The sequence below is a fragment of the Dendrobates tinctorius genome, unplaced genomic scaffold (genome assembly GCF_039654945.1).
Source record: "Dendrobates tinctorius isolate UK_male_01 unplaced genomic scaffold, ASM3965494v1 ptg000070l, whole genome shotgun sequence".
Classification (NCBI taxonomy): domain Eukaryota; kingdom Metazoa; phylum Chordata; class Amphibia; order Anura; family Dendrobatidae; genus Dendrobates; species Dendrobates tinctorius.
Window position 1 is genome coordinate 62,499,278 of NW_027361738.1, and position 14,571 is coordinate 62,513,848.

Below are 14,571 nucleotides of genomic sequence, written 5' to 3' on the forward strand. Positions count from 1 at the left end.
CATCACATTTTAATACAAATATTGGATGTGAAGAAGGAAATGTGAAGCACACTACAAAAAAAAGTGCAGCTTTGTGGCTTTTTTCACCTTCTTGATGTGTTTTGGTGTTGTTTCCAAATGAATCATACATGTATTTTTCAGACGTGTTTTCTAAAATCCTCTTTGGCTATGTTCACATGCTGTTTTTTTTGCTGCGTTTTATTTTTTTGCTGGCAAAGCCTGCTCTCTTGGCAGTAAAAGCCAAGTCTCTGTTGGCAGTGTCTGTTAGTAACAAGAACCGAAGGAGACTCGGGTAGCTAGTGATGAATAAACGTGATGAGTGAACGTGCTCGGATAAGGTGTTGTAAATGTGATATTTTGGTAAATGATCAATAAATAACGCTAATTAAATAATTAAAAAAATGCATGATGTTATAATAATATATGTAATAATACTTAACGTGCTAAATGACAGCAAAATAGGCACATTTTATATCATGCAAATAATATGTAAATTCTAATTTCTAATCTAATTCTAATCTAATTTCAAATCCCACCAAGGACGACATCTGCAAGGAGTTTGTATGTTCTCCTCGTGTTTGCGTGGGTTTCCTCCGGGTTCTCCTGTTTCCTCCCACATTCCAATAGTGTGGGAATGTAGATTGTGAGCCCCATCGGGGACAGTGATGATGATGTCTGTAAAGCGCTGTGGAATTAACAGCGTTATGTAAGTGAATAAAATAAATAAAATATGTGTAATAATATGATTATTATGTAATAAAAGTCTAATAATAATATGAGGTGTTATCAGTGTAGTATTCTGCAAGCCATTTTTAAGGTGCTATGTAGATGTAATAATCTGTAGACAGTATTTAATAATTTAATGTCATAATAGTAATATTTTGACACCTCACAGCCTGGGTCGCCAACCATCCTGAAATTCCAGGACAGTCCGTAAATAGAGGGCATATTTTTGCCCTGTCCATAAAAAAAAATTGAAGGTGTTCGTGAAATGTGTCTGTAAAAAATAGTCTGTCTGTGATGTTTTGATGAGCTGTCCAGAAAAAATAAAAAAGTCAAGTTGGCAACCTTGGTGGAGTGATGTCATAAAAGGTATAAATAATACGTTACCAGTATCTAATAGGTCGATATCATATAAGCATATTAATCTATGAACACCACAAGTATGACACAAAGCTAGGAGGGATAGCTAATACTAGAGAAGAGAGAGAGAGGATTCAAAAAGATTTAAATAAACTGGAGAAGTGGGCAGCAACTAACAGAATGGTTTTTAACAGGGAGAAATGCAAAGTACTACATCTGGGCAATAAAAATGAAAAAAGCATATATAGAATGGGAGGAATAGGGCTAAGTGACAGCACATGTGAAAAAGACTTGGGTATACTAATAGATCACAGACTGAATATGAGTCAACGGTGTGATGCAGCAGCAAAAAAGGCAAATGCAATTCTAGGATGTATTAACAGAAGCATACAGTCTAGATCACGTGAAGTCATTATTTCCCTCTACTCCTCTTTGGTCAGACCTCATTTGGAATATTGTGTCCAGTTTTAGGCGCCACATTTTAAAAAAGACATCAACAAACTGGAGCAAGTTCAGAAAAGAGCGACCAGAATGGTGACTGGTCTGCAAACCCTGTCTTATGAGGAAAGGTTGCAGGATTTGGGAATGTTTAGTTTGCAAAAGAGAAGACTGAGAGGAGACTTAATAGCTGTCTACAAATATCTAAAGGGCTGTCACATTGTAGAAGGATCAACTTTATTCTCATTTGCACAAGGAAAGACTAGAAGCAATGGGATGAAACTGAATGGGAGGAGACACAGATTAGATATTAGAAAAAACTTTTTGACAGTTAGAGTGATCAATGAGTGGAACAGGCTGCCACGAGAAGTGGTGAGTTCTGCTTCAATGGAAGTCTTCAAACAGAGGCTGGACAGACATCTGACTGGGATGATTTAGCGAATCCTGCTTTGAGCAGGGGGTTGGACCAGATGGCCCAGGAGGTCCCTTCCAACTCTACGATTCTATGATTCTATGATTCTATGATTCTATGATAATATTATGCCATCATACATGGCTATGCAATATCCAATTTTATGCCGCCATGAAATAACAATAGAAAGTTAAATATTTGGTAATAACACACCCAAAAATACTCCAACAAAAATGTGTAATAATATGAAAACAATATCTAATAATAGAGCAAACTATGCAAATAAGTAAAATAATATATACGGTAATCAATATCTGAGTGTACGCGTAATATAAAGTGCAACTATTCTGTCTACTGTAAGTGCAGGAATATAAAATGGCAAAAGATGTTTAAAAGTTTGATGTGATATAAAACAATATACGGTAAATAATGTAATAAAAAAAGCAAAATGTCAAATTGACAAAAGTTTTCTTAAAGCACCGCTCCAGCGTTTTTTTTTTCTTATTTCACCCCTGGAGTGGTGCTTAAAATCCAAGTCTCGTGTCTCCTGCCTGATACTCACCTTCCAGCATTTTCGTCTGTTTTGGCCACTGCTCTGTTTCGTCTCCTGCAGTTAGTGACCCGCTGGCTGCTCCAGTGTTTCAAAGTACGTCTATGAGAGCCTCGTTCTGGCTCTCATAGACGTACAGTACAGACCAAAAGTTTGGACACACCTTCTCATTCAAAGAGTTTTCTTTATTTTCATGACTATGAAAATTGTAGATTCACTCTGAATGCATCAAAACCATGAATTAACACATGTGGAATTATATAATTAACAAAAAAGTGTGAAACAACTCAAAATATGTCTTATATTCTAGGTTCTTCAAAGTAAACACCTTTTGCTTTGATTACTGCTTTGCACACTCTTGGCATTCTCTTGATGAGCTTCAAGAGGTAGTCACCAGAAATGGTTTTCACTTCACAGGTGTGCCCTGTCAGGTTTAATATGTGGGATTTCTTGCCTTATAAATGGGGTTGGGACCATCAGTTGTGTTGCGCAGAAGTCTGGTGCGCTGAGAAAAAAAAGAACCGCTGGAGTGGCGCTTTAAGGTTTTTTTTCCCCTGGATAAACCTGCTTACCTTGTAAAACTATTACTATAATAATATTGTATAAGACATGTGACATTATCTCAGTATAACATGGAAATGGCAATGTCTTATGAATATTATGCCGAACTACTCTAACAAACATTACCTTAAGAGCAGAGAGAAGCAGTGCTATTATTCTGATCAGACTTTGATCAGTGGCATCAGTTTTTCTCAGACATGGATAAATAAAAATAGACCTGCATTGCAGATTTTGATCCAACATTCAGAAATCAGACATGTCTCTGATTTTTTCCGCGCACCTCTTGGTTCGAGAAAACAGTCGGACATATGCACAGCCCCATAGACTATCAGGTACAAGTGCTCTCCATGAAAACCTTGGAGTACTCAGACAAGAAAATCGGTTGTTTACACAAGCCCTTAAAGGGGTTGTCCACTACTAGGACACCTTCTTCTTAAACTAAATGTTCAGCCCCAATAAAATAATAAAGCCTATACTCCCCTCCCTTGCCGGCGCCGTTACCGCGGTGTCGGCACTCGCTCTCCCCGTAAGGGGAGGGATGGGGGCATTGCTCTAGAATCACTGCGTTGAGAAACATGTGATGGTGTCTCCGCAGTGTTGGATGTTGATCTCCATGAGTTTATTTATCCTCATTTTTCACAGTCTTCTACTAGCTGCCTGTGGATGGATACCATGTTTTAGCATAGGTGGATTCCTTCATTGGAGACTGCCCTTCCCGTGGTTGTTCCTTCCCGTGGAAAGACCTGGCTAGTCATTGCTTGCGTTGAGAAACATGTGATGGTGTCTCCGCGGCTTGTGTTTTGCATGTTTTTACATATTTCCCATAAGGGATGGGGGCATTGCTCTAGAATCACTGCGTTGAGAAATATGTGATGGTGTCTCCGCAGTGTTGGATGTTGATCTCCATGTGTTCATTCATCCTCATTTTTCACAGTCTTCTACTAGGCATTGCTCCTACTGGCCAGTTTCCTACTCCACACTGATGAGGGGCAATACCCCGAAACAGCTGTCTGTGGATGGATACCATGTTTTGGCATAGGTGGTTTCCTTCATTGGAGACTGCCCTTCCTGTGGTTGTTCCTTCCCGGGGAAAGACCTGGCTAGTCATTGCTTGCGTTGAGAAACATGTGATGGTGTCTCCGCGGCTTGTGTTTTGCATGTTTTTCCAATAAAATAATAACGGGGGAGTATAGGCTTTATTATTTTCTCGGGGCCGAACATTTACTGTAGTTTAAGAAGAGGTTGAACTTGTCCTAGTAGTGGACAACCCCTTTAAAATAAGAATAGCTATAGATGTTAAAATATTTTAAAATTGTGGATAATCTCATTAATATGATATGTTAAAAAGTTGATGGTAATTACTAAGGTTGTATTCATGTGAGTATTGTTTGCATCACTTCTACCCTCCCCTAATATCTCCTTCCCTTGTAGATTGTAAGCTCTTGTGTGCAATCTTCTTTTTACCTTTGTACCAGTCTGACACTTTTTTAGTTTATGTTTCTTCTTGTTTTTTTTTCTGTATTATGTTATGCACTTAAAGGGAATCTGTCACCCCTTTTTTGAGATATCATATAATGATATCATTCAATTTTGTGTCAAATAAGGATTCTCTTAGTACTTTTGCTTCCCCCTGACCCCGCACCTTTCATGCATAAATACCTTTTTTATATCGGTTCAGATGTATGTAAACTGCCGCTGTCCGGTCCGCTGGACGGGGCTTATTCACCCGCTTCCCACCCTCCCTGTCTTGCTCTACGCATTTCTTCTTGTGTAGAGCAAGACAGGGAGGGGGGAGCAGTTGAATAAGCCCCGCCCATCGAACCAGACAGCGGCAGTTTACATACATCTGAACCGATATAAAAAAGGTATTTATGCATGAAAGGTGCGGGGTCAGGGAGAAGCAAAAGTACTAAGAGAATCCTTATGTGATACACAATTGAATGATATCATTATATGATATCTCAAAAAAGGGGTGACAGATTCCCTTTAAATGTTTTTCAAATTAAAATGAAATATTACTAAATTGCGGTATATAAATTTGAACAATTCAAAGCAGCCGTTTTTGTAGTGTATGTTTTTTATTTTTGCTGTATTTTTTGAAAAAAAAAAAAAGTGGCGCAAAGAAAATGTTCTAAAAAGTAAGAAATACCAAATCATTTCTACAGTAATTAACCCCCGCTGCATCAGAATCCCAAATGAAAAGATTCCAATACTTGCTCTGACTGCTTCAACCTCCGACCTTCTGCCGGGGCGATGTGGAAATCTCGACCACATCCCTTTTTGTGTGGTTTACTGTGTAAACTTTTTCAATAATGACTGATTTAACTAGGTCCAATTATAAGGTAATGAGGTGTGTGACAGGCTGTCATATCTGCATAAATTCTCCAGCATCAGCCAAAGCCTTAATGTGGTAAATTGGAGCAGTCAGACTGTTGAAAATGTAATTTGTAACACATCTGTTCTACGGCGAGAATGGCCGAGATCATCAAGCCCAAATGCTGGAGCAAAAGAGAGAATGCCTCTCACTGTTTAGAAGTAATAGACCAAGACATCATCTCCACTTTCTATCCTTTTCATTTCTAGGACACTTTATTGAAAATTTAAGGTGAGTGGAGAAGAATAGAAGACAGATAAGACAGTTTTTTAAAAAACTTTTAGGCCTGAATTCATCATTTGCATTTATTTAAAAGTGACTTTTCTTTTTTTGTTTTGAGGCTGTGTTGCCATTTTTGTGCCAAAATTCTTCAAACTGACTTGGAACTTTTGAAAGTTTGAGCACAATCAAAGATGCTCTTTTTTACTTTTCTTTTACCCTTTTTAGTAACCTTTATCAAAGCAAAAAGATGCATGCTCCTTTAAACTGCCGCACATAAGTCTTCAACTGTGCAAAAATAAAATTAGAGAGATTTTGTACTCCAGTAAATTGCGACATTTCGAAAAGTCACAAAAGGTTAATTAGGTTAAAATATTTAGATGAGAAGAAAGCATGTCCATAATGCCAACTTCTCCCCCCCAAAGAAAAACTACTGTAACCAAGTTAACGTAACAAGGTGCAAATTAAAGGGATTGTCCAGGTTTTTTATGAAAGTCTCTATGTGACAGCAGACTTATGAATCCTCACTTCGCGCACAGGATTCTCCGGTGCCAGCAGCAAGACAGGGCGGTCATGTGATCGGAATTTTGGGATATGCATACTTCTGGACGCAATTTGAATGGACGTGACTGGTGTCATTCAATTCACCTATATTGATCGAAACCGCACATGTCTAGTCGGAATGTGTCCGGGAGTATTCATATTGCGTGCTTGAGGCCACATGATCGCCCGCTCCTGGCACTGGAGAACCCTGACAGTGTGCAATGTGCACAATGTGAGGATTCACAAGTCTGCAGTTACATAGAGTGACACTGACTTTCATGTCAAACCTGGACAAACCATGACTTTACTAACCCTAACCCTAACCCTTAACCAAACCATACCCTAACCCTAACCCTTAACCAAACCATACCCTAACCCTGACCCTAACCCTAACCCTTAACCAAACCATACTAACCCTAACCCTTAACCAAACCCTACTAACCCTAACCCTAAACCCTAACTAACCCTAAACCCTAACCCTTAACCAAACAATACTAACCCAAACCCTAACCCTAAACCCCCTTAACTAACCCTAACTCTAACCCAAATCCCTAATTTTCCATTGTCTAACCAATGGTCAACAAAAAAACGCATGCGCAAAAAAACGCATACATGAGCATGCCAATGCGCACATATGCGCACCCATAGACTTATAATGGGTGTCTTGCTGTAAAAAAAAACGCATTGCGTGCATGCGTTTTTTTGAGGCAAGTCGGACGCCCAAAAAATGCAACAGGATGCATTTTGTGCGCCCGAGCGCACACCACAAAAAAACGCATGCGCGTAAAAACGCATACAAACGCATGTGTATGCGCACATAAGCGCATCCCATGCAAAATATAGGGAAAAAAAACGCATGCATTTTTTAGCGGTAAAATACAGCGCAAAAAAACGCAAGTGTGAAACCAGCCTAAGTTAAGGAAATTGAGGCCACCAAATTTTCAGTACATAACGTTTAGGTAATGTAATGTATTTGCAAAGTTGACCACTTCACCTGTAGATCAATAATGTCTAAAAAAAAAAAATAATGTGGAATGGTGTTAGAAATTGGAAAAATGGTGGTAAATTTAGGCTTTACCTTCTGTGACACACGAAAATCACTAGTCGTTGATCTACAATAAAGACTTAATGTTTGATTTCGCTTTGATTTCTCTTTTATTTTGTCTCGCTAACTTCGGTAATTTATGTCACTTTATTTTCTGTTCAAGCAGCTCAAGAAGTGCAAGCGGGAAAGTGAGGCACAAACGGCAGGCGCTACAGGACATGGCACGCCCATTGAAGCAGTGGTTGTACAAGCATCGGGACAATCCCTACCCCACCAAGACGGAGAAGATACTATTAGCACTTGGGTCACAAATGACCCTCGTACAGGTAACTGTATCTAGAACATAGTTACTGTATTCGTATTCTTTTGAAAGACATTGGTAGGCAAATTGTTGGCCATTCTTACATCAAATACTTAAAGGCGTTAGAATGAAAAGTAACGTTTTTTTTTAACTCTTCAGTGCTCAGGATCAGTGTTAGCCTTGTAATATTGTACAGATTCTTTAGACCAGCCACCACACGATTACACAAGCTTCTACCTATAAATTGGAAAGTATCTAGCCAGGGATGAGTCTAGTCTGGTGCCGCCCTCAGCCGGCTCTTCCCAGCGCTATGAGAGGTAAATTGACCGGTCCCTCGCAATGGTATTTTTTAGTTTTATTTTCTGCCATCATGCAGCCTGGCTCTGCACATGGTTTGGGCGGCATGAATAAGATCACAGGTTTCCTTTATAATGACTTTTTTTAAGAATAACACCATTCTGATGATTAACTCCGTGCCATGGAAATGATTCCTCTATTGAGTCCACATGGGCAGCTTGCAGTGGATTGTAAAGGGGAATCACAAACAACGGACCCTCCTTTTCTTTATCAGGTTATTTGTTCTTAAATAGTAATGTAAGTAAACTTTTTGTATATGATTATCCCCCAGGCATTGCAAAGTTATGGATTTTTGTGATATACTCAATTATTTATTTTACTCACTTATACAGCGCCATTGATTCCACAGCACTTTACAGACATCATCACTGTCCCCATTGGGGCTCACAATCTAGATTCATTATCAGTATGTCTTTGGAATGTGGGAGGAAACCAGAATATGCGGAGTAAACCCACACAGTAAACCCACACAGACACTGGGAGAACATACAAACTCCTTGCAGATGTTGTCCTTGGTGAGAATTGAACCCTTATTTTTCTTACTTCTCCCAAAACACTGATGTTTCGATGCCCAGTTCATGCTTCCCATAGACTGTAATGTGATTTTTTTGCACATTCCTTTTGCATGCGTTTTTTTGACACAGGTCGGACGGACCAAAAATGCAACAGGTTGCGTCCGGCGTGCCTAGGCGCACACTACGAAAAAACGCATGCGCACGAAAACGCATATGAATGCGTGCAAACGCTAGACCATGCGCCCCCATGTTAAAGATAGGGGCGCAGGACGCATGCGCATGGATGCGCACAATGCACTGCGCTAAAAACGCTAGTGTGGAACCAGCCTTAGAAGCTTCTTTCAACTACTTCTTTCAAGTACTATGCAAATTTCTGTTTACTATATTGAATCAGTGTGTGTAGAACTTTTTCTCTCTAGTCTTTCTTCTCTCCATGCCTGTACTTAGAGAGAAATTTCAGTGCATAAAGGTTTGGAATATATTGTACCAATTTATGCTGAGCGGCAGTTGAAAGTAGCTTTTAAAGGAGCATGAATTGGCAATTAAAATCCCACTGCAACACACAGGGAAAGAAGAAAGTAAAATAAGATAATATATAGCAAAAATCATAACCTTGCATTGTCTGGAGGATTATTAAATAAAAAGATTTTATTTACTCTTTAAAGAGTAGATAGATGAGGATTACCAAGAATAGATGTATAGCGATCAGTAATGGAAATTTGGAACATACAATTTTCAATTTTTTTTAAATATATATTTATGGTTATGCTCACATGTTCAGTATTTGAAGCAGAAAAATCTGCTGCAAATACTGGACTGTTAGCAGGAAAAACACAGCAGAAAATTCCTTTGTTTTTGCCACTTTTTTATGAGTGTGAATGGGTGAAAAATGCTGCAAAAATATTGAAAGAATTGACATCCTGCAGAATTGAAACGCCCTCAAATCTTCTAGGAAAAAATAAGCAGTGTATGCATGAGATTTCAGAAGTATCATTCACTTTGCTAATATGTTAAAATACTGCTTTTTTCGCAGCAAAAATACGTGAAAAAAACGTGATGGGTGAACATACCTTAAGTTGTCTTTTAGGCATGTTAAAAGGGATGAATTTATTGAAAGGACCCGTTTCCATAAATGGCACCTAGTAGGGTGCGGAACCCAGTACATTTTTTTTATTGGGTTCTTGGAGTGTTAACTTAAAGTGTACCTGTTCTTACACACAAATTCTATAGGAACTTATGGTTTTGTTAATGAAAAGTCCATCCTCCCCCCAAAAAATGAAAAAGCAGAAAAAACCATACGGTAGGTTAAAACTGTTTTGATTAACATATGATTGTAATAGGCCCATGAACTGTCCTGATGCCATGTGTTTTGCACCACTCCTTTTGAGTGGGTGTTTTATTTTCATTAACATTCTGCCAGCACCATAGGTTCTGCAACTTCCTTTCCCTTACTCTGCGGATGGTATTCTTTCTGCAATTGTCCATGGCTTGGCTGCCCTGAAATAAAAACTCACCTCTCCGTTATGCCTGTCTGTATTTTGACAGACAGGAAAGCAGCAGCAAATAAAAGCCCTCCACCACTTCATTTAATCCGTCTCGGCATCTCTGCTAATAGAGACGGATTATACTTGACAACAGGCAGGGGGCAGCATGATAGATAGTAGGGAGATTCTTTACTTAGTGGCTGGAACTTCTTAAATAAAGTGATTTGCAAGTGGCATATTCATCACATTATTATTTGAATGTATATTTAAAAATGTCCCTTTTTGCAGTTGTGTGGGGAAAGATTTGGCTGTATGGGGATAGATTCCATTGTATGGGGATAGATTTGGCTGTATAGGGATAGATTCCATTGTATGGGGATAGATTTGGCTGTATGGGGATAGATTCCATTGTATGGGGATAGATTTGGCTGTATGGGGATAGACTTGGTTGTTTGAGAATAGATTTGGTTGTATGGAGATAGATTTTGTTGTATGGGGATAGACTTTGTTCTATGGGGACAGATTTGGCTATATGGAGATAGATTTGGCTGTTTAGGAATAGTTTTGGTTGTATGGATATGGATTTGGTTGTATGGGGATAGATTTGGCTGTATGGGGATAGATTTGGTTGTTTGAGAATAGATTTGGTTGTAGGGGATAGGCTTCGTTGTATGGGGATAGGCTTGATTGTATGGGGATTGCCTTGGTTGTATGGGGATAGATTTGGTTGTAGGGGATAGGGTTAGTTGTATGGGGACATACTTGGTTATATGGGGATAGGCTTGGTTGTTTGGGGATAGATTTGGTTGTTTGGGAATAGGCTTGGTCGTATGGGGATAGGCTTGGTTGTTTGGGAATAGGCTTTGTTGTATGGGGATAGGCTTGGTTGTATAAGGATTGGCTTCGTTGTATGGTGATAGGCTTGGTTGTATGGGGATAGACTTGGTTGTATGGGGATAGACTTGGCTGTATGGAGATAGATTTGGCTGTATGGGGATAGGCTTGGTTGTATGGGGATAGGCTTGGTTGTATTGGGATCGGCTTGGTTGTATGGGGATAGGCTTGGTTGTATGGGGATAAACTTAGTTGTATGGGGATAGGCTTGGTTGTATGGATATAGATTTGGTTGTATGGAGATAAATTTGGTTGTATGGGGATAGGCTTGGTTGTATGGGGATAGGCTTGGATGTTTGGGAATAGACTTGGTTGTATGGGAATAGACTTGGTTGTATGGAGATAGATTTGGTTGTATGGGGATAGATTTGGTTGTATGGGGATAGGCTTGGTTGTATTGGGATCGGCTTGGTTGTATGGGGATAGGCTTGGTTGTATGGATATAGATTTGGTTGTAAGGATATAGATTTGGTTGTATGGAGATAGATTTGGTTGTATGGGGATAGGCTTGGTTGTATGGGGATAGGCTTGGATGTTTGGGAATAGACTTGGTTGTATGGGGATAGATTTGGTTGTATGTGGATAGACTTGGTTGTATGGGGATAGATTTGGTTGCATGGGGATAGATTTGGTTGTATGGGGATAGACTTGGTTGTATGGAGATAGATTTGGTTGTATGGAGATAGATTTGGTTGTATGGGGATAGGCTTGGTTGTATGGGGATAGGCTTGGATGGGGATAGGCTTGGTTGTATGGGGATAGGCTTGGATGTTTGGGAATAGACTTGGTTGTATGGGGATAGATTTGGTTGTATGTGGATAGACTTTGTTGTATGGGGATAGATTTGGTTGTATGGGGATAGATTTAGTTGTATGGGGATAGACTTGGTTGTATGGAGATAGATTTGGTTGTATGGAGATAGATTTGGTTGTATGGGGATATGCTTGGTTGTATGGGGATAGGCTTGGATGTTTGGGAATAGACTTGGTTGTATGGGGATAGATTTGGTTGTATGGAGATAGATTTGGTTGTATGGGGATAGATTTGGTTGTATGGGGATAGACTTGGTTGTATGAGGACAGATTTTAGGTACAGATATTAGATTATATACCTCTGCTGTTGATAACCTTAAGAAGAAGACAGAGACAAAGGAAAGTAAGGGATGTTTGAGCACCTCTTTGTGAACGTCCAGCTGAAGGAGATATACAATACTGGAAGATTTGGCATTGATAACATCTCTTGGCAAAAGCATATGAACAGGTGTTCTGGATGAGCCAAAGTTGGGGAGGGGTTCTTGCAAAGTAATTGACTTTCACTCTAACCTTTGCAGAGTAAATTGGTATGGCTATCTGCCACAACCTGCTCCAGTTTTGTTCTTTTTTTTTAAAGTAAAATCTATCAGACTAGCTTCCACTAAAATGTTCCCATATGCGTTTATACAAAGTAGTGATGAGCCTGTGAGAGTGTAAGGTACTTTGTAGAAGGACAGATGGCAGACTACGCCCAGCAATGTCTAATCCTTTACATTTGGTAAAAATCATCTTTAGCTGTAGATTTTTTTTTTCTTGGTTTAATATTTCGGAGTTGACCTTATGAAGTATAATGTCTAGCTTCTGAATAGTGTCTATGAAATACTCTTGTTGTAAAACATTTCCCTCTGCACCCCGGCTTATGTAAAATTATAGGAAATTTCATGTGTACACGTGGATTCGGTTACTGTGCCTGGAGAAATCATATTATTCTCTGTTCAGCGTCCGGAAGGTCAAACTACTGTGAAGACACTTTCAAGGTGCTCATTGCTGGTAATGGTCACTTTCACGACCTCCTCCCATACACATGCTTGTGCAGTTTGTATAAAAAAAGAAATTGGACATTGAAAAATGTTGACCCTTCTTTTCCCCTAAATCATCTGTCAGAGAAGATTTGGGACACCCTCGTACGTATAGTTGGTCGGTCTTTTTGAAATCAGTATCTTTAGTTTACTTTTTCTCTAGTATGTATGGGAAACTTAAATGGCTTGTCCAAGACAATTTTATTTTACTATGAGCCTAAAAACTAAAAGACAGGTAGGTGCTATCTACCTGCCTGTTGTGCCTGGAGCAAATCTCTGCCAGCACAGAGCTGTCATAGACCACTCTTGCCAGCTGTCACGTCAATAGGGATGCTGCTTCTTTTCCTGTCTGCACTGTTGATAGGGTGTGATTGCCGATGTCATGCTGATCGACCGTTGGCTCCCTGCTGCCTAACTGTGGGGAGCCCGCTGTCAATCAGCATGATGTATGCAGTCCCATGCTGTCGACAGAGCAGCCCGAAAGAGCTGCTCTGTTGATGTTACTCAATTGAATAGTCGGCAGGAGCGGTCAATTATCGCTCTTTACCTGCGCTGGGTAGAACATGTAGGTAGTCAGCAACTACCTGACTGTTAGTTTTCAAGCCAATAGCAAAATCCAGGGTAACCCCTTTAAGGAACTGAAGTAGTAAAAACCAAAGACAAAATTCCTGTCTGAGTACAGGCATTGAGAGCAGGAAGGCTCAAGCAGATAAAATCCCATACACAGACTAATTCGATATAGTGCACAGACATTTGCAGAGCAGTAGTTGAAAGAAGTAGTATTTGAGTAGCAGTTGAAAGACGCTTATAAAGAAGCATGAACTTGGCATTGGCACTGTCCTGCAGCATAGTGTTTTGGAGAGAACGAAGAAAAATAAGATATTGGGGCAACATGGTGGCTCAATAGTTAGCACCACCAAGGACAACATTTGCAAGGAGATTGTATGCTCTCCTCGCTTTTGGGTGGGTTTCCTGCCGATTCTCTGTATTCCTCCCACACTTCAGTGACATACTGATAGGGTATTTTGATCGTGAGTCCCAATGGGAACAGCGATAATAATGTCTGTAAAGTATGGTGGAGTTAATGGCACTATATACAGTAAGTGAGTAAAAAAATGAAATAAAATAAATAATGGAGGGTTGATGCCTTAATTCTGCTTAATACCTATTTGCCTTTGGCAACTAAAAAATAGCCTAAAAACTTCCCTCCACCCTATATAAAACATTAGCATTTGTTCTCTTATTAAAGGTGGAATACCAGTAAATACCAATTTATAAAAAATAATAAATGCTAAGTTTTATATACGATGGAGGGAAGTTTTGAGGTTATTCTCTTCTTTTGTAAGCAAATTGGTATTCAGTGTAAACACTCCACTTTATTGCATAACTTGGGACAGATACTTATGTAACAAGATTGACCGGACTGGAGATTCCTCTCTTGCGCCGGTTCCGGAACTGTCAGGGCTGTCTCCATTGTTGGCCGGGGGAAATCTTTCCTTCCCGGACCGACCTTTGCACTATTCAACAGGGGGTGTGTCTTACATAAAAGGGGCTGTGTACAGGAAGGAGGCAGGAGACTTGGCGGGAAGACAGCGTGCGCAGCAGGGGAAGGTTGGTGCTCTGTCCTATAGATCCCAGACTGTCAAGTACAGTGATTGTAAGCAGAGACCTGCTGTGTGCCCGTTGGATCCCGCTTCTGGAAGTGCCAGACGCTCCGGACCGGTTTGTGCTATGTGTGTACCACCTGAGACAGGGTGACTTGCATAGAACTGTGTCCTACCTCACTCGCAGTCTTCTGCCAAGCTGAATCATACTTGGGCAGTGTCACAGACTACTCGTCACGACAAATCTAGACACAGGACCCCGCACGAGACAGCGAGGACTTGTCGCCACCGTTAGGAACCGGATCTTCAACTTCTTCAGGACAACCCCGGGATCATCACGCGCCAGTTGTGAAGGCGCCA

At 40.1% G+C, this 14,571-nt stretch overlaps 1 protein-coding gene across 4 annotated transcripts in view; it reads left to right on the plus strand.

Moving 5' to 3' along the window:
• Positions 1 to 14,571, plus strand: part of MKX (mohawk homeobox) — a 133,077-nt gene that overhangs the window by 32,359 nt on the left and 86,147 nt on the right. For 3 of the 4 annotated variants that reach the window (XM_073581734.1, XM_073581732.1, XM_073581735.1), the window contains one exon: positions 7,389 to 7,551. In XM_073581734.1, coding sequence (XP_073437835.1) covers positions 7,389 to 7,551 — 163 coding nt within the window. The remainder of the gene's footprint in view (positions 1 to 7,388; positions 7,552 to 14,571) is intronic. The other variant, XM_073581733.1, reaches the window with a different exon arrangement.